General features: G+C 44.3%; 1 protein-coding gene across 1 annotated transcript in view; it reads left to right on the forward strand.

Annotated features, from left to right (window-relative positions):
* The window catches only part of ATP1B2 (ATPase Na+/K+ transporting subunit beta 2), a 34,502-nt gene that overhangs the window by 6,195 nt on the left and 2,205 nt on the right, over positions 1-26,102 (forward strand). The window contains exons 2-6 of the mRNA XM_042471254.1: positions 14,192-14,320; positions 17,079-17,183; positions 22,399-22,601; positions 23,350-23,406; positions 25,482-25,580. Coding sequence (XP_042327188.1) covers positions 14,192-14,320; positions 17,079-17,183; positions 22,399-22,601; positions 23,350-23,406; positions 25,482-25,580 — 593 coding nt within the window. The remainder of the gene's footprint in view (positions 1-14,191; positions 14,321-17,078; positions 17,184-22,398; positions 22,602-23,349; positions 23,407-25,481; positions 25,581-26,102) is intronic.

Consider the following 26,102-nt stretch of genomic DNA (forward strand, 5'->3'; position numbering starts at 1 on the left):
AAAGCATATTGATTAGACATATATTTTAATATTGTAATAATTTCATCATATTTTAATGTACCACTTCTTTGTGCTTTTAACTGTACAATGGTGTTCTTTTAACATTGTGAGCTGCTCTAGAGGCCCAGTTCTGGGGGGGGGGAATGGGATGGGAATAAATATAATAATAATTATTATAATAATAATAGATGTAATGTAGATGACATCTACTAATCATAGATGTAATATAGATTACATCTACATGTAGATAGTAATATATATAACATGTAGATGGTAAAATTCATGTAGGTAGACTAATGTAGATAGAGAATAATAGATATGAACAAACAGAGGGGAAAGGGGGGCTTTGCACATTAGTTCTCGGTGTCCAGGTGAACCAAACAGACCTGAAATATTTTCAGGTGACTAAAGTGGGGTTTTTTATTCCCCCAGAAAACCACATCATGTCTAAGGTAGTTAAGGTTTGGATCCAAACAGGGCTTTTTGCTGATGCTAATGGTTATTTTTTTTGGAAGGGGGGTCTCTTGTCTCCCCACTCCAGCCCCACTTTTTTTGGCCACTGGTGCAGCATAAGGTGCTCTTGGCACCACCAGAGCCAAATGGAAAGTAGGTCATTATTTTCCTTCCACCAAGTGGCCTGAAAGCCCCCTTCCCCCACCGCCAGCCCAGTCTGTCAACAAGCCCTCCCCCCAAAACCTCTTGGCAGAGAGAGAAATCTGGAAGGGGAGGGGGATGGCTGGTGCAGCATCTGTTGTTTCTCCTGTTTTGGCCTCCATTGAAAGCACCCGGGGTTGGCTGAAAAGGCAAAAGTCTCTCCCATGTACACATTCTCATGATGTGCCTTTTGGCACCCCAATTTTCTGCACATTTTCTTTACCCCAGCTTCCTGGCCTGTAGCCATATTTTCTGTAACCCAGGTCCTACACCCCCAAATACACACTTCCTGCACCCTGCTTCCTGGACCCCAATATGGACACTGGGCCCTTGGGATCTGCTGGGGTTTAGTTCCAGGAACCCCCCTCCCTCCCCAGATACCAAAATCCATGGACACTCAAGTCCTGTTAAATACAGTGGCATTGTACAATGGCATCCCTTACATCAAATGGCAAAATCATGGTTTGCTTTTTGGAATTTATATATTTTTAAATTATTTTCAAACCGTGGATGCTTGAATTGGTGAACAAAAAATCCGTGGATATGGATGGCTGACTGTATATACTTCTTGTGTCCCGATACATACAGATTTCTGCACCTGTTTCCTGTACCCCCATATATGCATTCCCTGATTCATCAACCCATTTCCTGCCCCAAATATTATTATTATATTTACATTATTTTATGCATTTTCTGCACCCCTATTTCCTTTACACTGATGTACACATTTTCTGAACCCCCATTTCTTGCATGCCCCTTATATGCACCTACACATTCCCAAATGTACTTTGATCTATATATCTTTCCAGTCATAAGATTGATCTCCAAAATGTCAGTTTATAGATCTGTCCTCCATTCTGTGCCCCCCCCCCAACAACTGACCCTGTGGGTTCCTTATCAATGTATCACCCCATAAATAAGGCCTGATATTCTGCAAACTCCTGCCCCGCTTTAGATCCTTGAACCCTGGCGAGTTTAGTCCTCCAAGATTTTGTAGCTCTTTGCCCAAATGGCCTGCCAAATTGCCTGCAGGGGACTCAGATTTGGGGAGGCAGCTGTCACGGTGCTTCTTTGCACTGGGAACAGAAAAGATGAGGGCTCTCTGGAGGGTGAGGCTGAAGGGAATTGGATTGCTGTGTCTGGGGTGGGAAGAGCAATCTTCTGGAGGAGGCTAAACTCAATCTTTGGAAATGCCGCATTGCAAACCTGGAGTGAAAAAAAAGTCCAGACTCTGGCTTGCTGACTGTGTTGCAATCATGGAGAAAATATTGATTTTGCAAAGCTTTTAGACTCACCTCCTTTCCCCCTGAACCCCCTCCACATCTCTAGCTCCCTCCTTTTGCCACCCACATCCTTCCCCTCCAACAATTTTCTTACCCACATCCCCTCCAGTTCTTTACAACCCTTTCTCAAATATCTTGCAGTCTTTCTAGCCAATATATTTCAGGGCTGGGAAAAGATGGCTGAACTGTCCTCTCAGCATCTCTCTTTTTAAAAAACCCTCTTGGCTTACTTTTTGGCTAGGAGAGGGATACAGCAGCATTGATTCTGAAGCAGAGCTACCTGGGTCACCCAATGCCTCCCCATAGCAATGCATCCCTCCCCAACCTCCATTTGGCTTCTGTGATTCACTGCCATTTATTACTGTTGCCTTGTGGCCTCTTAGATGGCGTGTGTTGGTTGATGTGGGGCAGCGGGGAGGTTGGCAGAGGGTCTCATTGGAGCCTGCCTTGTATTTCACTGCAGAAAGCAAGCTTCCCTCCTGCCCTCCATGCCACTGCAGTAGCTGATATGCTGATTTGAGTCGGGGGAAAGTGGCCAACGATTTTTATTCTTTCTTCATGTTTATTTTTTGCAGGCTTCCTTCTCAATTTGGCTTGGGATTTGGTTCACTTCGGTACTGCAGAGATGGAGGATGGAGGGGGGAGTGTGCATGTAAAATGTGGGGGGAGTTGGCACAGGATTGGCTCTGTTTTATGCAGCTGGCAGAGGAGATGTTGCTGGCCAGAAGTTGGGGGGGGGGGGCTGGCCATTCGGAGCCCGCACACACACACACACAAAGTCTGCAGGGAATAGGAGAAAGGATTGAGGTGCCCCATTTCTCCCCACATCTTCATTTGAGTTTAAAGGCCTTCTGTGGACTGGTGAAAGGACATGAGTGTCAATTGGAGAGGCAGGTTGCATCTCTTCATAAGGTGAGAGGTGGACAAAATGTGCTCTGTGGGCAGACTAAGGACTATAGGCCAAGTGTGGCCCCAGGCTCATTTTTGAATCCCCGGGGGACTCTTTAGTGCCCCTCAAATTAAAGATGTCAGGTGAGGGGAGGAATGTAGTCTCGCAGCAGTTGCTCACCCCTGCCCCAAGGGGTCTGCCAAGGTTTTGGGAACCAGATCCCTGCCCATGATCCTGAGCTTTGCCACCAGCCCACAGTATTGGTTGAGGTAGGCTGGTCATTAGCATGAGCCAGTGCTTCAGCTAAAGAATTGCATTCTATATAGAACAGCAGTTTTCAACCCCTTTGGTGGTCGCATGACCCTTTCACAGGGGTTGCCTAAGACCATTGGAAAACACATATTTCTGATGATCTTAGGAACTGAGACACCGTTAATTTTATGGTTGGGGGTCACCACAACATGAGGAACTATATTAAAGGGTTGCAGCATTAGGAAGGTTGAGAACTACTGATATAGGATGAAATCAAAGCTCTCTCCCAATGCTGGGCTAGCCAAAATCAGGAGAGCCCAAAAGCAGATAAGAAGGCAAGGAGCCCAGGTAGGCTTTTTGGATGAGACTATTATCTGGGATGGAAACAGGGGCCTTAAGATGTGAGTGGTAGGATAGGGGTACCAAGAGTAGTGTGCAATAGTTTGATTCATCCAAGAAGGGGCTGTTTTTAGGGGGTTTCTCCCAGTTCTGCCAGCGTGTGTTATGGCTCAGCCTGGCCCTACTACGTGTTCCCGCATGAGAGAGCAACACATGCAAAAAGGACACAAACAGGATTAACGGGAGCCGTGGCATGTCAGCTCTGCTTCTCCGTTCAAAGGCCCAAGGTTCTGGGGTTAATGTCTCATGAGCCGCAGCTTCCCAGCTTGGTATGTGTGGGTGTGTTCTGCAAAGGATACCAGAGAAAACCTTGGGCCAAATATGTTTGGGAACAGTGGTGTCGCTAGGGTTGGTGTGGGGTAACGCATGGTGTCACCCCACACACACCATTGACCTCCTCCTCCCATTACAGAATCCTTAGGAATGTGGTTTTAACGTTGCTCATAAATCATAATTGCCATACATCACTGAATGCCGTGGCAATAACTGTGACATAAAACAACACATAAAATTAAAATTATACCTTTAAATTACAATATCGTCCACACAGTCTAAATGTGTTTACATGTGGCTGAAGTGAAAATTTGGTAAAAGATGCTGTTTTTAAAGAAAATTTAAAAATAATAAAGATTTTATTTTTTTTAAAAAAAATTAGAATTTTGGGGAAATTTGAAATTAGAAAGTAAAACTCTGGGGCCTCTCCTTTCTCTTCCCACTGAGCCTCCGTCACCCACAGCATCTCTTAGAGCATTTTAAACAGAAAACAGGTGAACCCAACAGCCCATTTCTGCCAAACAGTGGTGCCACCTCCTCTTAGGGCATCATCTGGTGCCATCTGCACCCCCTCCCCCAGTGATGCCACTGCTTGGGAATAATCCCCTTTCTGGACTTGCCCAGTGAGTAACATTAAAGCACTAGGGCAGTCGGGTATGGAAACAGTGTTTTCCTCCAGAAAATAAATTTCTCTCAAACAGGGTGGGCAACACGGATATGTCTGGAAGAGCCCTGGTGGCGCAGTGGTCAAATGCCAATGCTGCAGCCACTCCCTCATAAACCACAAGGTTGTGAGTTCGATCCCAGGGCTCCAGGGCTGACTCAGCCTGGCATCCTTCTGTAGGTGGCTAAAATGTGTGCCCAGCTTGTTGGGGGCAATTAGCTTACAGTTGTAAAGTGCTTAGAGACTGCTTAGTTTGGTATGAAGTGGTATATAAATGCTGTTGCTGGTGCTATTGCTATTGGAGGCCAGTTTTCAGCCCTTCACAGGCCCTGGAGGCTGCATGGCTTGGTCAATATGACAAAACCCAGAAAAACCACTAAGAACTGGCCAAAAATCTGCCTCTGGTTCTTTTTTTTTAAAGTATACTTGGTCTTAAAAAGTGCCGGAGACTTCCATGAAAGGCAGTGATCTCTGTTTTTGGTTTCTTTCCCCTGGAAGAAAGGTGATTTAAGGGTATTCTGTTGTCATGTCCCTTCCCTAGTTTTCTGACTCTTATGACCCTAAGAGGTCTTGGCAAGATTTGTTCAGAGTGAGTTTGCTATGGCCTTCCTCTGAGACTGTGTGTGTGTGTGTGTGTGTGTGTGTGTGTGTGTCTTGGCCAAGGCCATCTTGTGGGTTTCCATGGCAGAGTGAGATTTGAACCTTGGTCTTCCAGAGTCATCGCTCAAACATCTACACTACACTGGGGCTGTACTTTACTCGGCCATATTTGAAACATGTATAGATCACCTTTTATGCTATGTAGGATGTTTAGACCAGTCTCTATTCAATTGTATTTCGGTAAAAATACAATGATGCAGGACTTATGTAGAGTGAACCCTGCAGTTCATGGTCAAAATGACTTTTGCATTTCTTTACAGCTCAGTAAAGGCCCCAAAGGAGTTGCAGGCTACTAAGTATCTGCAAGACTCATTTGTTTTAACACTAGAAGATATTGTAGTAGGCTGGGCTTATTGTTCATAGGGGAGTATTTTAAAATTTGTAACAAGGTTACTGCAGGTTTACCCCTGATTTAGGATTCCCTGTCATCATCAGTAATACCACTGTAACACATTGGGCAATTCAGAGATTTTACAGTATCACAGAATTGGAAGGGACCCTAAAGGTCATCTATTCCACTCCCAGTGCAGAAATTGACAACTGGAGCACCCTTGACAGGTAGGCCATCCAACATGTTCGTCAGTCTGCAACAAAGAAGAGTCCTCTACCTTTTGGAGGTGTCTGTCCCACCTTTGGGAAATTATTCCTAATGTTTACTAGCGTTATTTTCCGAAGCAATTCTAGGTTTTTCTTTTTCACCAGGGAATTGTGCCTCCTTCCTTGTTTCCTCTTGGCTCAGCCTGCTCCTGGCTAATGGATCCTTGTCTTCAACTGTGGCAGGAATGGCACTGGATGGCCCTGAGTTCAGTTTAGGAGATTATTTCTTAGTAACATGGCCTATATTTGAACTAGGCTCCAATTAAGGTATTGCAACATGGATCAGCCAGGCCTACGTCACCGATCTCTTTAGCCACAAATTCTCATTGGGGCGGCAGGTGCCTAGTCACTTCCTCTTTGCCTCAGTTTCCCTATCTGCAATATGGCAATAATGACCTACTTCAGTAATTGCCTTATAAATAGAGGTCTGATGACAAGGAGTTGTTGTCACCTTCTGTGTTACTTAACCCATGAAGGACCTATGCTTGGAAGGAGAGTTTGCACAAACTGTGAGGTCCAGGTAAACTAATTCTAGAGAGCGGCTTTCTGGAGATAATGGGAGTTGTAGTCCAGTGTAGCTGGAGAGCCCCAGAATCATGGAAAAGATCAGGCAAACTGAAGGTATGTTGGGACAGATTCTAAAAATTGTTTTATAGTGAAAGGACGGCCGAGAAGAACAAGCTATTTTTGAAGTTATTTCTCCCCCTTTTAAAAAAATGTGTTAACTGAAGAAAAGAGGCAGGACTGTTGCATGTTCCCACATAGTCATCTTATGAGAAGACAGGGTAGCACATGAAAAAGACCATTCCAGATTGAGGCATCGCCACTTTGTGAAGCCACTTTGGTTGTGGGTGATTGTTATTTTTACTGCAATATTTCTTGGGGGAAAGTTTCCTCTAGAAACCATTCAGAAAAGACTAGGAAACCTATCACCACACCTAGGTTGAGGTTTGTGTGAAGGTTGCCTTTACCCTCCCTCCACATTAAAAGAATGGTATTACACCTTTTTTGGCATGTAATAGCTTTTGGACTAGGACTCTGGGAGGGTTCAAATCTGCTCAGCCATAGAAACCCATTGGGAGACTTTGGGCATGTCACCCTTTCTCAGCCTCAGAAGAAGGCAATAATAGCAAATCCCCTCTGAATAAATCTAGCCAAGAAAACAAACAAGCTTCATTTAAATACCGCTTCATACTGCCTAAGCAGTGTCTAAGTGGTTTACAAGTGTAAGCTAATTTACCCCCAACAATCTGGGTACTCATTTTAGCGACCTTCTCAGAAGGATGCAAGCCTGAGTGGAGCTTGAGCCCTTTTGCTGGTCTTGAACTCACAACCTTATGGTTTTGAGTAAGTGGTTGCAGTACAGGCATTTAACCACTACGCCACCAAGAAAACCCTAAGCTAGGGTTGCCCTGTGTTGGAGTCAACTTGAAGGCATATGGGGGACAACTGTATCTGTGGCTACTGGTCTCTGTGGCTTTCTAAATGCCCCAAAGGCACCAAATCCTGTCTGATCTTGAAAGCTAATCAGGCTGAGGCCTGGTTAGTACTGGGAAGGGAGACTGCCGAGGAAGTATCAGGTGCTGTAGGCTCTATTTCGGAGAAAGGAACTGGTCAAACCACCTCTGAGTATGCCTTGCCTAAGTAAACCCTACAGAATTCATGGGGTCGCCATCAATTGAGAAGCTGGAGGCAGTGTAGTGGTTTGAGAGCTGAACTAGGACTCTGGGAGACCAAGGTTCAAATCACTATTCAGCTGTGGAAACCCACTGGGTGACCTTACGCAAGTCACACTCTCTCAGCCACAGAGGAAGGCAAGGGCAAATCTCCACTGAAGAAGTCTTGCCAAGAAAACTCTAAGAGAGGGTCACCATAAGTTGGTTGCCAGAGTGAAAACTGGAGTGGGCTCCTGTACCATTCCTGGTTGGGTGGAAGGGGTTTTTTCATCAGATGTTGGTTGTTACTTAGCTGTGTGACAAACAACTCCTGCTAAAATTCTCCTTTTATGAAAAGTACAGGAGCTTTCTTAAGCTTTCACTCTAAATTAACTGTCTGACTCTAGGTGAAGATACTTTTAGGGTCACAGCAACCACATGCTGTGTGTACATGTGTCCTCAAGTTGCCTGTCAACTTGTGGCAACCCCCTGCATTTGATAGGGTTTTCTTAGTCAAGGAATACTCAGAGGTGCTTTTGCCTGTTCATTCCTCTGAAATCTAGTCTCCAGCAACTTGGTCTTTGTTGGCAGTCTCCCATCCAAGTGCTAACCAGGGTCTGAGTTTTATTGGAAGTCCCAACTGTAGAATAAACCCATTGATTCGGTGGGATTTATTTTTGTGTCACTTACGTTCTAGTTCAGGCTGGCCAGGAGAGTTCAGGACTAAAACTGAGTGCTCTGGTGCTCCGACGGACAAAAATAAAACCATATTCTGGCTAACTATTTCTCAGAAAGAGGATTACCCTGCATTCCTGCTCTGTGGGAAGTGTTCGTTGTTCATCTTGCTATGAGTAACTAATACAAGGATCAGGTCTGCATTAACTGCTAGTGAAACCCGAATAAAGGCTAACATTGCCCTCTTCACCTGCAAGTGATATTATGGGACAGATGAGCATACCCTGCAGCATTTTCACAGATGAAAAGTGAGACAGGTGTGGCTGAGCAACATCCGAATGTGGTCAAGATGGCAGAAGTTATTTATGAAGAAGAACAGACAAGATGGCTGTAGCAGTTGGCTTTTGCTTGAACATCCTGGGAAGGGCACGGCTCTTCTCTGCTTGAGCCATCGATTGCAAATAAAATTTGCACTTTGAATTCAGTTTGCAGAGTTGAAGTGAGGACAAAGGGAGAAAGTGGGAGGAGGACAGATAAACTAGAGTCTTTTAAGAGCAACTGAAAAGGTAGGAGGACAGAGGGTGAATCAAACTCCATGTCAAATCAGGACAGTTGGAGGGTTTGGATGAAACTACAGTCATATTTATTATATTGATTTTTTTATTAAAATGATTTCCTCCCATGGCATTGTGGGACAAAGGTAATTAGAGACAGGAATATTGTGGACAGGTGACAGTTGTGTCAGAACATGGTGAGGCTCTGGTATGTGGCCCTCCAGGCTGTTTCTGTGGCCCTCAACCCTTTCAGACTCCTCCCCAGTTCTTAGTCTAGGAAGCCAAAGTGGATGCTCTATATGTTGGCAGGTGTAAGTTGAACATGAGTCAACAGTGCGATGTGGCAGCTAAAAAGGCCAATGCAATTTTAGGCTGCATCAATAAAAGTATAGTTTCTAGATCAAGATAAGTAATAGTGCCACTGTATTCTGCTCTGGTCAGGCCCCACCTGGAATATTGTGTCCAGTTCTGGGCAAAACAATTCAAAAAGGACATTGAGAAACTGGAGCCATGTGTCCAAAGGAGGGTGACTAAAATGGTGAAGGGTCTGGAAACCATGAAGCCCTATGAGGAACGACTCAAGGAGCTGGGGATGTTTAGCCTGGAGAAGAGAAGGTTAAGAGGTGATATGATAGCCCTGTTTAAATATTTGAAAGGTGTCATATTGAGGAGGGAGCAAGCTTCTTTTCTGCTGCTTCAGAGAACAGGACCCGGAACAATGGATGCAAGCTGCAGGAAAAGAGATTCCGCCTCAACATTAGGAAGAACTTTCTGACAGTAAGGGCTGTTCGACAGTGGAACAAACTCCTTCCTTGGTGTGTAGTGGAGTCTCCTTCCTTGGAGGTCTTTAAGCAGAGGCTGGATGACCATCTGTTGGGGATGCATTGATTTGGATTTCCTGCATGGCAGAAAGGGGTTGGACTGGATGGCCCGTGTGGTCGCTTCCAACTCTATGATTCTATGAAAGAAAGCCAGATTGAAGTAATTGGTGTTCAAAAGCTAGTTTTGAAAAGTGTGCACAGATGACGCCTGAGTTTCTCATGTCTTGTTCAACAGATTGACCTACTCTAAGGAACTTGGTAGTTAGCTCTTTTGATAACTGCGGGCCCTTTCATACTAAATAATTATAGCACTATGGTTCCACTTCAATAACCATGAATACATACTATGGACTACTGGGGTTTGTACTTTGGGGGAGGCAATAAGGTCCTCTTGCTAAGAATTTTAAATGCCCCTCTCTAAACTACAAATCCCACGAATCCGTAGGAAGTGCCATGGCGATCAAAGTGGAATCATAGTGTTTGTGTAATGTAAGAGGGTGCCAGGTCCAGCACAGTTTGGCCTGGGCTATTGCTGTCCTTCTAAAACAGGGGTAGGTGACTGCATTGGATCTGATGGGGGTGGCAACAGGATTTTCTCCCCTTGGGTTCCTCCAAAAATGCCCCCCTCCCTTAAAACTGCTCATGGCTGGAAGTCCACCTCTGGGTTTTTTTTTTTTTTTTGGGGGGGGAGATATCTTTGGTGTTCATTGTTGTGCAGGATGACTACAGTCTATTTGAGAGGAGGATTGCCACTGGGGGGGGGGGGCTTCCAAGAAAGGCACTTTATCTCTGGTGGGGCACATTAGTGTATTCAGGGTGTATGTGTGTGTATGTGTGTCTGCGTGCGTGCATGCAAAACAGCACTTTGAGTATGCATGTTAGCTCAGTGCCCCAGTCCTCCTTTATGGAAGATGACACTAACCAATGTCTAACGTTCCAAAAAGAATTTCTTTTTTGCATGAAGGAGATAACATTTCTCGTTTGGTAGACTGTGCTGCCTGTTTTGATTATGATAGTTAGGCATAAAACAAGGGGATACTTTTCATTTCAGGGCCCCCTAGGTTTGGTCCCTTTCTCTTGCGGGTACCCCTGACTCCATTCTTAAAATATTAAATATCCCAAAATATTAAAATGGGAAGGGGCCACAAAGCCCCAGAATCTGATTTTCTGGATCCATAGGCCCTTGCTATATCTGAATCCATAGACCCTTGCCATATCCTGCTGCGCTTGCTGGGGGGGAGGAAATGCACTCTGTACATGTTGCTTTATGAGCCCTGTGTTTTCCCCAGAAAGCAGGGCCTGCATGAAGCTCTGCTCTAACCACTAGACCCAACTCTCTGGCCCAGAATTGTAGTGGATATTTTGTGGCTCTGCTTTTTTGCCACTTTCTCTGGCAAGTTGTGTCTCTAGAGCAAGCCTCCCCAAATTGGTGTCCCAACATGACTGTTGGAGTTGTAGTCTAAAAGATTTGGAGTGTTCAACTTTGTGAAAGGCTATAGATCAGAAGTGGGCAACTGTGGAGCAACAGGGGATATTCCTCCCCCTCCTCTACCCAGCAGACTGCTCAATCACTTCAGACACGGTTAATTTCTGACTTAATTTTTATACATTTTGGGTTGGTCGGAGGTTAAATGTGGACAGTTGTAGCTGTTTTCGCCAGTTTTCAGGCTTAAAAAATGGCTGAAAAGATCTGGAGGCTTTGGGGGGGCTTCAAGGACTGCACTTGAGAGGGGGGTTCAGGGTTTGCACCCAAGAGTTCCCACTCCATTCTAGACATTTATGTGCCCTCCTCTTTGTCTAGCTATCGTCCGATTTCTCTTCTCCCCTTTCTTTCTAAGGTTTTGGAACGGGTTGTCTATTCGCGCTGTCTTGAGTTTCTTGAAGCCAACTCCATTCTCGATCCCTTTCAGTCTGGTTTCCGCCCAAGGCATTCTACAGAGACAGCCCTCACTAAGATCTCAAATGACCTTTTACAGGCCAAGGCTAATGGCCTTTACTCTGTTCTCATCCTTCTTGATTTGTCTGCAGCCTTTGACACTGTTGATCACTGTCTCCTAATTGACATACTCTCTGACCTTGGGTTCTCAGACTCTGTTCTCGACTGGTTTAGATCTTACTTGTCTGGCAGATCTTTTGCAGTAGTTGCAGGTGGTCAGACTTCTTCTCCTGTTCCCTTATCTGTTGGAGTTCCCCAGGGCTCTGTTCTGGGTCCCCTTCTGTTTTCTCTCTACACACTGTCCTTAGGTAAACTCATTCACTCTTTTGGTTTTTCCTACCATCTGTATGCCGATGACACCCAGCTGTATCTTTCCACCCCTGACCTTTCTCCAAGGCTTGAACAGCAAGTCTCGTCTTGCCTCACAGCTGTCTCACAGTGGATGCGCCATCGGCGTTTGAAGCTCAACATGTCCAAGACGGAGCTTCTTGTCTTTCCTCCTAAGCCCAACCTTCAACACTCCTTTTCTGTCTCTGTGGACAACATTTCCATTCAACCAGTCCAGCAAGCCCGCAGTCTTGGCTTTATCTTTGACTCTTCTCTGTCGTGGATCCCTCAGATCCAGACCACTGCCAAGGCTTGTAGATTCTTTTTGTACAATATTGCCAAAATCCGACCATATCTCTCCGCCTCTACTGCCAAGATCCTGGTCCATGCCCTAGTGATCTCACGACTTGATTACTGTAATGTCCTCCTGGCTGGGCTTCCTTTTTCTCACCTCCGTCCTTTAATCTCTGTCCAGCATTCAGCTGCACGCATTATCACTTCCACCCACCGCTCTGACCACATCTCTCCTGTGTTGGCATCCCTTCACTGGCTCCCTCTCCCTTTCCGCATTCAGTATAAGCTCCTGCTGTCGACATTCAAAGCCCTCCATGGACTGGCCCCTCCTTACTTATCAGACCTTCTTTCTCCTCACCTTCCCACCAGGGCCCTCCGTTCTGGTAGTCAAGGGTTCCTGTCCCAGCCCAGGATTTCCTCTGCCCCATCCCGGATTCGCCCCTTTTCACTTGCTGCCCCTCACTCCTGGAACCTTCTTCCTCCACAAGCAAGAGCCATCACTTCTTTAACCAGCTTCAAAACGGAGTTGAAAACCATCCTATTCAGAGAAGCCTTCCCAGGCATCGCATAATTGTCGCTTACTATCTGATGTTCTGTTGTTGGCTGTTTATTGATCCATTTCTTGTATTGCTATGTACTGTATATGTATTATCCTACTTCTGAGTATGTATTTTCCCTGGATAATGATTAACCTTCCATTTTGAAGCCAAGCCCTCCCTTCAGTCCATCTGCCTTGGTCCAGGCCTCGGAGGTTGAGAGGAACTGCTGGACCTCTTACCCTTTCCCGTCACCACCCCCTTCTCCTTCTGTGTCATGTCTTTTTAGATTGTAAGCCTGAGGGCAGGGAACCGTCTAACTAAAAAGATTGTATGTACAGCGCTGTGTAAATTTACAGCGCTTCATAAATAAAGGTTAATAATAATAATAATGTTTTCTTCCAGTGAATTCTGCTTCTCCTCTTCATCCTTATGACTCTAGCATGGCTCCCAGATGCAACCATGTCCACACTGTACAATGGTGACAAAGAAGATTATTTGGTGTGTGTGTTTAGAGTAGGGCTTTGGGTGTTTCCTCCCCCCTTTACATTTCCTGTCCCCATGGTGCCACTGCCATAGATAGCACAGATGCCCTCACATTGACCCACTCAAGATGGGTAAACGGTGGGGGAAGGAAAGAGGGATGGATGGATCTCAGGTTTCACCATCTTCAATCTTCTAATTAAATTGGCACAAAGCCCTTGCATTGAGTGAGATGGGTGTCATGGGGCCAGGGTGGTGTGAGTGTGTGCACATGCACACATTTGTGGAAGGGAAATTGACTGAATTAAAGTTGGGCATTACCATGTATGTGAAGAAAGCTGACAGAAAGAAAATCAACGCATTTGAGATGTGGTGCTAGAGAAGAGTGCTGAGGACGGCCAAAAAGACAGACAAATGGGTCCTAGAGTAGATCAAGCCTGAAATTTCCTTGGAAGCCAAGATGATCAAATTGAGGCTGTTGTCCTTTGGCCACATCATGAGAAAGCATGACTCCCTGGAAAAGACAATAATGCTAGGAAAGGTAGAGAGAAGGAGAAAGAGAGGAAAGACTACATGGATAGACTTGGTCAGGGAGGCCAGGGGCCTGAATTTGCAGGACTTAAGCAGAGCAGTGGAGGACATTGGGCCTTGGAGAGGTTTCATCCACAGGGCCTCCATGAGTTGGGGCTGACTTGAGAGCAGTTAACAACAACAACAACAAAGTTGTGTGTGGTGTAGGCATTGCATTTGTGGACTGCTAATGTCAGTCAGGTATTGAAAGTTCTGAACTTTAAAGTAGATCTCTCCAAGGTGCTGAACCTGTTTTAGAGTACAGGGTCCTCTTTTGAGAATGGGCCTTAGCACGACAGAGACAGAGAATTTTGAACTTGGGACTAAAATCCAAAACAGACTCTATCTCTTCCTGTCTCTCATCTCCTTTGCCCCCATCATAGAAGCCACCCACCGCTGTTGTCTATATGACAGACTTTCTGAGCAGGCCTGTTGCATTTTCCTGGTTGCAATTTACAAGGGCTCCTCTAGGATAATTTTGGGGCAGTGCTTTTGAGGATGCCCTCATCTCCCAATGAATTCTGGAGGGAGGTTGATAAGAAAGAGGGAGGGCAAATTGAGTAAGATGAGACAGCTGGACTTTTGGGGGTTGTGTAGGACGTATTTGGACATAACTACTTGGTAGCTCTGATCCTAATCAAACCTGGTCTCTTCTCTTCCTCCCCTCAGCTCTGATCCTGATCTTCTACTTCATCTTCTATGGCTTCCTTACTGCCCTCTTCACCCTCACAATGTGGGTGATGCTGCAGACAGTGGATCCCTTCATCCCCAAATACCAAGACCGTCTCTCTGTTCCAGGTAAGGCTTCGTTGTGGGTCTCTTTGTAACCTTGCTCCACTTCTTGCTGAGAAAAGCATGGGAGAAAAGTAGTTACCTTCTCCATGTTCTTCACCAAGTCTCTTCCAGACAGCTGTGTCTTGGGGCAAAGAAGACTTCCAAGGGTGCATGCCTCTAATGGTGCGTTGAGTCTTGCATTGGTCCATTGCAATGGTGTGTGGCTCAGATCTTGAGTACTGAGATTGTGCTAAGTCCTGTATGTAAAAGAGGCTGAGGTTATGGGCTCTGTTTCAGAAATGCAAGATGTTACATGCATGCAGCAAACATGCAGAGCTGGAAAAGTTTCCTGTTTTGGAGTACAGGCTCCAGAATCTCCAGAAAGGAAACTTTCCCCGCTCTGAGCAATAGGAGCAGGATAGCATGGCTGGCTGGGGATTTGGGTTATTGCAATGTAAAAAAAGGAACTTTTTAAAACTCTGAGCAAAAGGAGATATTAGAATTGACTGCACTCATTTAAAGTGTTGGTGGAAGTTTCTCATTTTGAATACTGCTCTGCATTAAGGAGGACCTGTAAGTATTTGAAGGGGGAAAGAGGCCTCCCCGGCCTCATTTTGCTGAGTGTACAGACTCAGTCTCTGATACAGGTTGTTGACCAAAGAACAGGATCTCTGAGATAAGCTCTACCTGTCAGGATCTAAAGAGAGACTTAGATAGGTATGCTGGCAGGTAAAGAGTATTCACCAAACTCTGTCCATGTTCAGAGGCCCTATTGTCTTCATATCTTCCATGTATCAACAGTAAAACCAGATACCTGGACTTCTAAAAGCACCTTTAACAAATAAGGTTGGTAAGAAGCATTTGAGCTTCAGCAAAAGTTTTGTTTTGTTTTGTTTTTTGGGCTGTGGTGCTTCCTAGAATCTCTTGGCCGGCTGTAGGATTCTGGGATTGGTAGTCAAAAAAAGAATGTCAGTTTAATTTAGTGGCTTTTGCTGAGAGACTTAAGGATCAAGGTGCGGCTTGGTGAATTGCCATATTTTTATGTCATTGTAGATTAGCTTGACACAAAGAGAACAAAAGCTGACATAGTTGTTTCCTCTTTTCAGGTATTCCTAGGAATTGTTGCCCTGTAAGAGGAAAAGGATGATAGGAATCTCTAGTACCATCCCCATCTCCCCGAAACTACAGTTCCCAGAGGTTTTTGGGATCAGTTGTGGCAGCAAAAAGTGGCCTATACAACCCTTTGTCTTGTAAGCCTGTCAAGTTAAACTGGTTATAACTTAATGTCCCTTCTGAGGCCAAAGCCAGGGGAGGCTTTCCTGAAGGAACCTGTTCCAGATCCCCAGGGTTTCCTGAGGTCCTGTAATCTGGCCCCATGGCCTTGCAGTGGGACATGCTCCACCATTTAACATGTATTCAAGGCAAAGGGTCATTCTAGGGCAGGTATTGGGGAAAACTTGTTGTTTGTGTCCGCAAGGCCAGTTCCCAGAAAAATGAACATTCCCTCAAAGTTATATTTTTGTTCCTAGAAGCCTCTGGGAGTGGAGATTTTGAATTAAAACAAGGTGTCACACTCAAACAAGCCAACAAACAGATGTTTAAATTAACAGGAAAGGAATTTGGGCTTCTTCCATTTTTCTGTGTGTGTTTTGGGAGGCTGGGATCGTTCATGGTGGGTCCTAAAAATTAGGTCTCTGGAGCTGGCTTATCCCTGAACTAGAGGCGTCCAATGTCTGCCTTGTTGTTGCCGTTTCTAATTGTTATGTTTTAAAATTGCATTTACTTCTGTTTGTAGCTTCTTTTTTTGCATGTTTTAGTGTGGTGGGATTTTACCTGTACTTGTTTTAACCCACTAAGCTGCCCTGAGTCCCAAAGTTGGGAAAGGGGTGGAATATAAATAATGTTATTACTGCTGTTGTTGTTGTTGTTGCGTGCCTCAGTCAGGTCTTTTCTGACTTATGGTGACCCTAAGGTGAACCTATCATGGGTTTTTCTTGGCAAGGTTTCTTCAGAGGTGGTTTGCATTGCCTTGCACTGGGGCTGAGATATTATATTATTATTATGCTTTGTGTAATTCCAAATTGTCAGATCATCTGAGTGCAACTGCCATAGATAGGATCACAACAGCACAATTACGAAAAGCTGACGTAACTTGGAATAAGCCCTATTATCCAATGACCCATCGCTGGTGCCTAGATTCTTGGAAAGGATCTAAATCATTGACAGTCCAAAACTGGGTCAGTGACATCTGATGGACTTTGAAACTGAGATGATGATGATGATGATGATGATACTGGAGGTGTCTGGAAGTCCCCCTTCAGTGAACTTAATTTGGTAGTTGAGAAACAAATGGGGTGCGTGAATAAGGGAACTGCTGCATTTTGATTCTGTGTTTGTGTGTGTTTTGGCTGTTTTTAAGTGGAATGTTTACCCATTATTAAAAAAGAGGCCGAGAGGGTTTTATTCAGGGAGGTGGAGTCAGTTGAGGTTCAGGGACCACAGGCTATACCTTCCTCACCCTTTCTCTGCGGTCTGTCCATCCATTCTGTTACAAATCAGCTGAGAGGTCAAGCAGCATCCGTGCGCATCCAACTTGGCCATTGCACTTGGGCAGGCAGGGACAGTAGCTGTCATCTTTGCTGGGAACAGATTTGCAGAAAGAAGCTGAAAAGAGCAAAAGACACAGTTTAGTCCAGCGAAGAGGGTATCCAAGTAGGATAAAGTAAGCTGAGACTCTGAAATTCATTCATTTGCCACTTCCTCCCTGCTCCAACTTTCCCAGGTATGATGATTCGCCCTAAGACAGATGCTCTGGACATCACCTACAATGTTTCCAACACTGAGACCTGGGAGAATTATGTGAAGATGCTCAATAACTTCTTGGAGGGTAAGTATTGGGTGAAAGGAGACAGACTGCCTCACTACAATCCTTTCTGCCAAGACGTAGTAGCAATTGCTGGTGCATGGCAGAATAACGAGAAGAAAACGGTCATGGGAAGATCAGCTGCTTGTAGGTGGCCTTTCCCCCAAACCACTTCTTTTCTACGGTGGCTCTGCAATGCTGTTATTCCTTTGCTAAGGCCCAATGCTGGGGAGCCACATGGTCACCCCATGAATGATGTTGGGCTTCAGCTCCCAGCAGCCTTAGCCAGAATAGCCGTTGGTGAGGAATGCTGGGAGCCAGGCAATCCAGCCACATGCTTCCCATTCCTGTAATATCCATACTTAGATTTAAAACTTACATGGGGCAAAACCCATTTTTTTCCTGAAACTCTTTTCCCAGAAACGTTCATAATTTTTTTAAAAATTACAATATTATCAACTGTTACAGATCGAAAGTCACTTTTTAGCAACATAAAATACATTATGTGTAACTTGTCTTGGCATAAAAACATGTCTTGATATGTAAAAGTACAGTTTATCCAGAAAAATAATGACAAATTGAATTTACTTTGAAAGATGCATTATTACAAATGGAGCTACTATGGCTACTAAGATATAAGGAAGGCCTGAATGATAAGGACTCCTCTTTGCTTTTGCCAATTTATCAGGAGCAGGAAGAAAATCAACCTTAATTAAAAAACAAACCCAAAAGAAACCATCTAAATAATTAAAATATCGTCTCCTCTATTCTTCCATGGAGCCAGGCAGAGAAAAAGCACTCGCTCCCATTAAAAATTAAGAGAAGAGAAGGGAAGCAAGACCAGAAATTTCAATGATGTGAGATACTATAAGTAGCCTTACAATAAAGGTCACCTGCTATATAAGTTTTAGAAACAATTGAAGGAGGGAGTAATATATGAATGCATTGTCTTAAATATTTTATTCAAATTACTCAGAGAAAATATTCCATACTGCATTTAATATTTTTTTTAGAAAAAAGGCTTTAAGGAAAAAAAGAAGCAGCTTCTTCCCCCTGAATTTTATGTTTTGTTTCCCTGGGCCTTCACATCTTATCCCTGCTATGTGCAGCTGAGTTGTAAGACAAAGTTGGTGCCATAACAACTAGAAATCTTGCCTATATGGAATATAAAGGAAGCCTTTTGAATGAGATGCACCTATTTGCCATCACTGATCTTTGCCAGGAGTTTTAGATGTTGTAAAATCAGATATAGTTAAAATAAGAAACCAAAAAACCTTCCAGATCTTTATGTTCTGTTAGTTGAATGTAGGGTTTACCATAATGCTAACTGTGGTGACTTTCACATTAGTGGGGATGATAAAACGGAGTTTAAAACAGAGGTACTCATCATAGGCAATCCCAATCCAGGTATGGTGATAACCTCCCCAGTTATGGACAGGGTCACACTTCCCCTAAAGGACTGTGTTCGTAGCTTGGGGGTGCTCCTGGACTCGTCGCTTCAGCTGTCATCTCAGGTGGATGCGACAGCCAGGAGTGCCTGTTATCAGCTTTATCTGATATGCCAGCTACGACCCTTCCTGGAACAGGAAAACCTAGAAACGGTTGTACATTCACTGGTAACCTCTCGTCTTGATTTCTGTAATGCACTCTACATGGGGCAACCCTCATGCCACGTTCGGAAGCTGCAACTAGTCCAAAATAGGGGCAGTCAGATTGGTTACAGGGAGTTCGAAATTTGATCCCTACACTGGCTGCCTATTAGCTTCCAGGCACAGTATAAGGTGTTGGTCATTACCTATAAAGCCCTACATGGCCTGGGTCCAGCTTACCTGAGGGAAGGCCTCCTCCCATATAATCCTTCCTGCACTCTCAGGTCTTCCTCTGGGAAGAATCTACTACAGTCACAGAGAACTAGACTGGTAACTACTTCGCAGAGGACATTTTCTGCTGCCACTCCAAAAATCAGGAACGATTTGCTGGATGAGATCCGCCAACTAACATTTTTCAAGGCCTTGAAGAAGGCAATAAAAACAGATCTCTTCCGGCGGGCCTTCCCAAATCGATCCCCTAATTTCACTCTCCACGTGCCTAAATTGTTCTCTTCGGCCTGATTCGAATGCCTTTGATATTATTGTTTTCTCTTTTTATATGCTGTTACCCACCTTGATCCAACACAAGGAGAGGCAGGTTATAAATAAATACTATTATTATTATTATTATTATTATTATTATTAATTTTGAAAAGAGCTGTCTGAAAGTTGAATGCAGTCTCCAAATCTCCCCACCTCAGAATTAGTACCAGAACCATCCTTTTAAATATCAGAATAAAACCCAGAATGGATTCAGTGCCCTAATGGGTGCTGCCCAAATAATGGATGAGTAACTCCGCTGTGCTATAAACCATGAAGTTTATACTTAGACAGATTTTTCCCCTCCCCAGTCTGCCATAATGCTGACCTCCCTTGCAAGGTTGTTGTCAGGATTACAACAGCATAATGTGTTTGCACTGGCTTTTTCAAATCACTTTTGATTGATGCTTAATGAACATCTGCACTGTCAGTTTGTGGTTTGGAAGTGTTTGGAAAAAGCACCAAGACTTTGCAAAAGCGGTTCATCTGCGCAGAGGGCTGATTGTGGCTTCAAGGACCGGCTTTTGAGGCAGACGCGCTTTCCTTCCTTCCTTCCCCCGCTCCTTAAGATAAATTAACCTGTTTGATCTCCAGCAGCAGAATGGCTTCTCTATTCTATTTTTATTCACGCTGCAAGCCTTTCAAATTATTTTTGCCAGCCTTTATTATCCCTTCATCATAGGACTGGTTAATTAACTTAGAGAGGTGATAGCTCTAAGATGCGGCGGCAGTCCATGGCTTAGAGGCCTCTCAGAGGGGATCAGCAGAGAATACATTGATCGCCAGCAGAGCTCAGTGGATCCTCCAGGCTCAGGGGCAAGATATCCCTATCTAGCAAGTACCAGAGGACAAACAGGGAGACGTTTGCCTTCATGGCCTACTTTTGGGTCTCCTGAACCAGGTGGCTGCGAAACGAGACTAAACTTGGGTTACAAGTTCCAGGCTGGCTATGCTGGCTGCCAATTTGGGGGAAATAACATTTTCAGTCTAATGACGATGGACCATTGGCATGAGCCAGTAGTAGGGCTCTTATCTTCTTATGAGAACCTGACACGTTAAGTTCTCTCTGGTCTAGAAGTTCTTCCTAAAGTTTAGGCTGCATCTCTTGAATCCATTGGTTTGCATTTTAATCTGTGGAGCAGCTTGCTCCAACTCCTACATCAGCATTGCTCAAAGCGATGGTTTCTGGACTGTGGGCTACCAGTCCCTGGAGGGTTTCAGGTAAAGAAAGAAATAGTTGTACAGGTGTAAGTCACCAAAGCACAGCAGTTGCCCTTTCAACAGAAACTCTAGTACCAGAGGTAGAAATAACATGGAGATAAAGACTGTAGAGATGGGTTCCTGCACCACAAAAACATCTTTCAGCAACAGTCAGTTAAGCCTCAGATAGGTAAATAAAAACATTTTGAAACTTCTAGAGACTACTTGGGAGCTTATTCCAAAATATATATTTTAGTTGTTGTGTGCCTTCATGTTGGCTTTTCTGACTAAGGCAACCCTATGGCTGTATTATGGGGTTTTCTTGGCAAGATCTGTACAGAGGGGCGTGCCATTACCTTTCTGTGAGGCTGAGAGCATATGACTGTCCCATGATTTCCATTTTGGTAACTAAACATATAGCTCTATGTTTAGTTTCGTTTTAACATGCTGGGTTAGCTGCTTCCCTAGGGCAGCTTGTGCATGCAAAGAGACCACCAGGACTTTGGCCAATATTTTATGGGTGTGGGCTAAGATATGTTTTTACAGGCAACTGTACCCAATTCATTGGCAATGGGGAGGCTGTTTTTCACTGGTCCCAGTTAAAGCTCCCCATTGGGTGCACTGGGTCTTTCGGATCCCTCCCCCCCCCCCCCCCCATTTGTTTTTTTGTTTTTTTTTGGGGTTTTTTGGAAGATAGGCAGAAGAACTGATAAAACTGCTTTTTATATACCTTCATGTCAAATCTAACTAGGGTTTTCTTGGCAAGATGTTTTCAGTGGAGGTTTGCCATGGCCGCCTTCTTAGGCTGAGAGAGTGAGATTTGCCCTGTAGTTTTCTGTGGCTGAGCAGGGATTTGAACCTTGGTCTAGGAGGGCCTAGGCTAACACACAAACAACTGCAGCATGCTCATTCTCAGGAAAGATTTGTTCATGGCCAAGCAGGGATTCAAACCCTGGTCTCCCAAAGCCCTAGTCAAACATGCAAGCCACTACACCATGCTGGCTCTTAAAGATTTCTTCAGAGGGGGTTTCTCATTGCCCTCCTCTAAGGCTGAGAGAGTTTGACTTGCCCAAGACCACCCAGTGGGTTTCTGTGGCTAAGTGGAGATTCGAACCCTGGTCTCCCAGGGTCCTAATCCAGCATTTAAACCACTACACCATGCTGCCTCTCACATGCCTAAGATTAGCCAAGACTATTTGTCAGTAGAGTCTGGTTTCATCTCCTGTGACTAGTAGCAATGGCTCTTCAGCAGATCGAAGTGTTTTCTATCAGCTGCTTACTGCTGCTTCCAACTAGAGGTGCCAGATGTTATTTATCTTTTCTATTTTATTAGTTTAATAAAATAATCTATATCCCACTCTGTCTAAAGGTCTCAGGGAGGTCTACAATAAAACCAATCTGACTATTTTAAAACAGTGTTAACATGAACATGATAGCTAAACCTACATTAAACAACTGAACAAACTGAAAAAGCAGGTTAAAACCATTTTAAAATGTGAAGGTTTCTGTAAACCTAGACAGGCCCCCAAAGGTTCAGTGAACAGCCATGTTTTCACTTGGTGCCACATTGGTGGCATCACTGGCATTAATCAGGCCCATTGTGGAAAGGTATTTGGTAAATGGGGTGCCACAGCAGAGCAGACTCCGGTTGAATCCACATTAAAGAAATAATCCAGCAGAGCTCTAATGACCCAACATATTACAGTTCCCAGAATTCCATAGCATGGAGTCATGGCAGTTAAAAGGGTGTCAAACCAGATTATTTCTGCAGTGCGGATGCATCCTCTGTCCTTTGTCCACTCACTGCATTTTGCCATATTGATGATATGCAGAAGGCCCTCAGATGAACATTGGGATCTTCTGCACTGAACAATATGTATATTCTCTAATCTGCAGCCTTTGCCTTTCAGCGTATAATAATTCAAAACAAGTGGCCACCAATGAATTCTGCCGCCCAGGACAATATAACGAACAGCCCGACAACGGGGTGCCAAACTATCCCAAGAGGGCATGCCAGTTCAACCGCACCATGTTGGGCGATTGCTCGGGTATCAACGATACCACCTACGGCTACCGAGAGGGGCGCCCGTGCATCCTTGTCAAAATGAACCGGGTAGGTGGGCCAAGATGTGGGAGCTGGGAATGGTGGTTCCTCTCCCCGGTTCTGAGAATCAGCCAGTATCCTTCGGTGTTTGTAGGCCTTTGGCAAGGGACTCGTTTTCCCTAAGGGGAACCATCATAGATGCCCTTTTTGACTTGCTTCCGTGGCTCCAGAATCAACAGTTGGCAGGGCTATAAGGGGAAGCAGATTAGGCATTAGGGACATCTTGTTGCTGATTCCTAGTTTATAGTGCATTGGAGACAGAAGTGTTGTTTCTTCCCAAAGGGAGGCAAACAGCTCTATCTACTTATGCAGACAGAGCAAACAGCTTTATCTTTTTTTCGGGAAACAGCTCTATCTCTTTGTGCAAACAGCTCTTTTTTTTAATGTACCCTACCTATTCTGAACCAGGGGAATCTGGGAGCTATGATCCAAAAAAAGTAACTTTGCCAGCCTTTGACCCAACTTTAATAATGCCCAGTCTGGGTTTTGAGAATAAGAACTGTGGAAAGGCCAGTTTGAGATCCTTCTCCAATCCCTTGGCATGCAGAAAATCTATAATATTTGTATGTCACCATTCGAGATCCCTAACTCAGACTGATGACATATGAATATTACAGAGCTGTAGAGTTGGAAGGGATCCCAAAGGCCACCTAGTCCAACCTGCTGCCATGAAGGAATCCACTGCTATAGAAGAGTCCTTTAAATTAATTAATCTATTAACCTCTTTTCTCCTCCTCCCCCATCTTTGTATTTGCAGGTCATCAATTTTTACGCAGGAGCTAACAAGACTATGAATATCACTTGCATATCCAAGGTAAAACTTTGAAACCTCCATCACATGGATTTTTTTTCTCTCCTTCATCTCTCTTTTGTTTTGTCGTTCTCTCTCTTGCTGTTCACTCTCTTCATTCTATTAACACTCCACTGTGTTTACCTCCTTGTCTCTTGGGGGAAAAAACCCTATTTTGTGCCTTCAGAGACCCAGGTCCAAGCATGAGGTAAGGGCTTATCTCACAAACCATTAGAGGACAAAACTAGAATTTGTTCAGGATGGTACTGCCTAGTGGATTACAGAAGCCAAGGGCTTATTTCTCTTGCTTCTCTGCCTGCTGCTTCTGGAAATAGCGCTAGAGCTCAGGAGTCCTGCCTCTCAGCACCCACTTCCCTTTAACTTGCTCAGTTCTCCTTGCATTTGGGAGAACTAGCGGTCCCAGTTCCCAAGTAGATCCTACATTTTCTCCTACTATAAGCTTCTTCAAACAAATCACCTAACTTTTCTGCAGTCCTTTGTGGGAGACTTCCTTACCCCTTGCTAAGGGAGAGCCATCTCTTCCATCCCTGGGTATAGCTAAAATGCATTCAGATAAACGTAACGTCTTGGCTGTGGTTGGTTGCTGTTGCTTTTCGTCTGCTGAGAATGTGAAGCTGGGGTGAGTAACCTGCAGCCAGGGGTGGCGTGCAGCTTTCAGATTAGCCTGTCAAATTAGTGTTTGGAATTAAAACCTAAATAGTGCCACTGCAAGAGTTCAAATCCCATTTCCCTTCCTGCCTTGAGTTTTCCTGTAGCTTCCTTTAGCAACGCTCTGCTAAAGGGAACCTTTTGTGACACTTCTCAAGGCTCTATGGTGCAAGAGAAAGCTTCTTCACCCTCCTGCCCCTGACCCAATACAATTTCCCTCTTATGTACAGCCAGCCCTCCATATCCATGGATTCTACATCCGAAGATTCAGTCATCCACAGCCTGAAAATAGCCCCATTTTTCCCCCTCCAAAAAGCAAACCTTTATTTTTGTCAAGGACACCATTTTAGTGTGCTGTTGTATTTAATGGGACTTAAGTATCCAAGGATTTGGTATCTGCTGGGAACCAAACCCCAGCGGATACCAAAGGTCCACTGTAAAGTTAAGAACATCTGTTTATTTGAACCACTCCACCTTGGAGTAGCCGAGTTAGCAACTTTGAGAGACTTGAATACCGCTTGTTATCTGCTCCAAATGTTGGTGCCTCGTTCAGCAGTTGTCTCTGTCTGTCCTGTTGTCTCCTTCAGCAGCGGTCCTTCGCAAATAATGCAGTGGGTGTGTATTCTGTGCTGAAAAATAATGGCATGCCTGCACTGAGGAAAGCTGAAGTTTATGGCAATCCATAAAGGAAAGAAAGTGGACATGTTCTTTTTTCTTTCATTATTGTTGGGAGTGACTTTTCTTGTTTCTCCCAAAATGGGAATGTTGCTCAGCCTCTTGTGCCATCTGCCCAAATTTATACAGGTATCATCCCTCATCCTGACCTTAATATTCAAGTACATTATTTTGTAATGAGTATAAACCTTTGACTATCAATGGTGCAGTTGCAGAATACACACCCACCCTGTTTGCATTGCTGCTGTGCCTTCCTCTCTCTCTATTTCTTTAGTTCATTACTGTTGTTTCCCCTCTACCATCTTCTATTCTCTTACTAATTTGTTTCGTCTGTCTTTCTCTTCTACGTTTCCATCTTCAGAAGAAAAAAAGCCCGCAGGAGGAAATCCTAGTAAGAACAATGTTGGCTGGGATGTGGGATGGGGTAGGGGATACCCAACATGGAGCAGAGAGTACATAATTGATGGTGGAAGGGTCTGAACTGGGAGAAATTATGTGGACTACAACCCCCAGGATCCCCCAATGTCTGATAGATTGTGGGAATTGTAGTCCGGATTATTTCTCCCCCTAAACTCTTAGTGGGGTTGTGGTTGGGGTAGGGATGAGGAATAGAAGCTACCAGTTAGAATGGAGAAGGATCATTGTGGCTAGCAGTGGGCTTTGAATGGCGGGGATCTGATGGGAGCGAAGGCTGCAAATATCAGGGATGGGAAGCTACTAAAGCTATAATTTCACACTCTTTTTCTTTCCTACAGAAAGAGGAAGATGCCCAGAAACTTGGAGAGTTGGCAATGTTTCCTGCCAATGGGAACATTGACCTAATGTACTTCCCTTATTATGGCAAAAAAGTACATGTAAGTATTGCCTGATACATCTGTCTCCATCGATCCCATCCTAAAGGTGCATGCTAAAAAACTGCTAGGCTCTTTCTGCATCCATTCCATTATTTTGTGTTGTTAGTTAGATCACGTGCCCCAATTTCTCCTTTTCCTCTTCAACCCAACGTAGATTCAGTGGTATCATCTTCTGCTACAGGGTTGTGTAAGGAGAAATTGGGTCGGAGAGGAAAAATGTGTGGTAGATAATCACTAAATATTATGACTAGATTAGGGAGAAATGGGAGAACTTCTGCCTTTTATCTTAAGAGTGGAAAACCATGATGCCAAGCATTCAGAGTGGAAGCACAGTTTTAAAATACGCTAAATAAAGTTCCTAGTGCAACGGGGAAACACTGGTACAGCTTCCAAATGTCAAAGCTTACCTGTGAAAGGTATGGTAAAGTCACTTGAGTAAAGTGTACAGACAGAGAAAAAAAAGACTATATATATATATATATATATATATATATATATATATATATATATATATATATATGA

The sequence above is a fragment of the Sceloporus undulatus genome, chromosome 6, assembly GCF_019175285.1.
Source record: "Sceloporus undulatus isolate JIND9_A2432 ecotype Alabama chromosome 6, SceUnd_v1.1, whole genome shotgun sequence".
NCBI lineage: Eukaryota > Metazoa > Chordata > Lepidosauria > Squamata > Phrynosomatidae > Sceloporus > Sceloporus undulatus.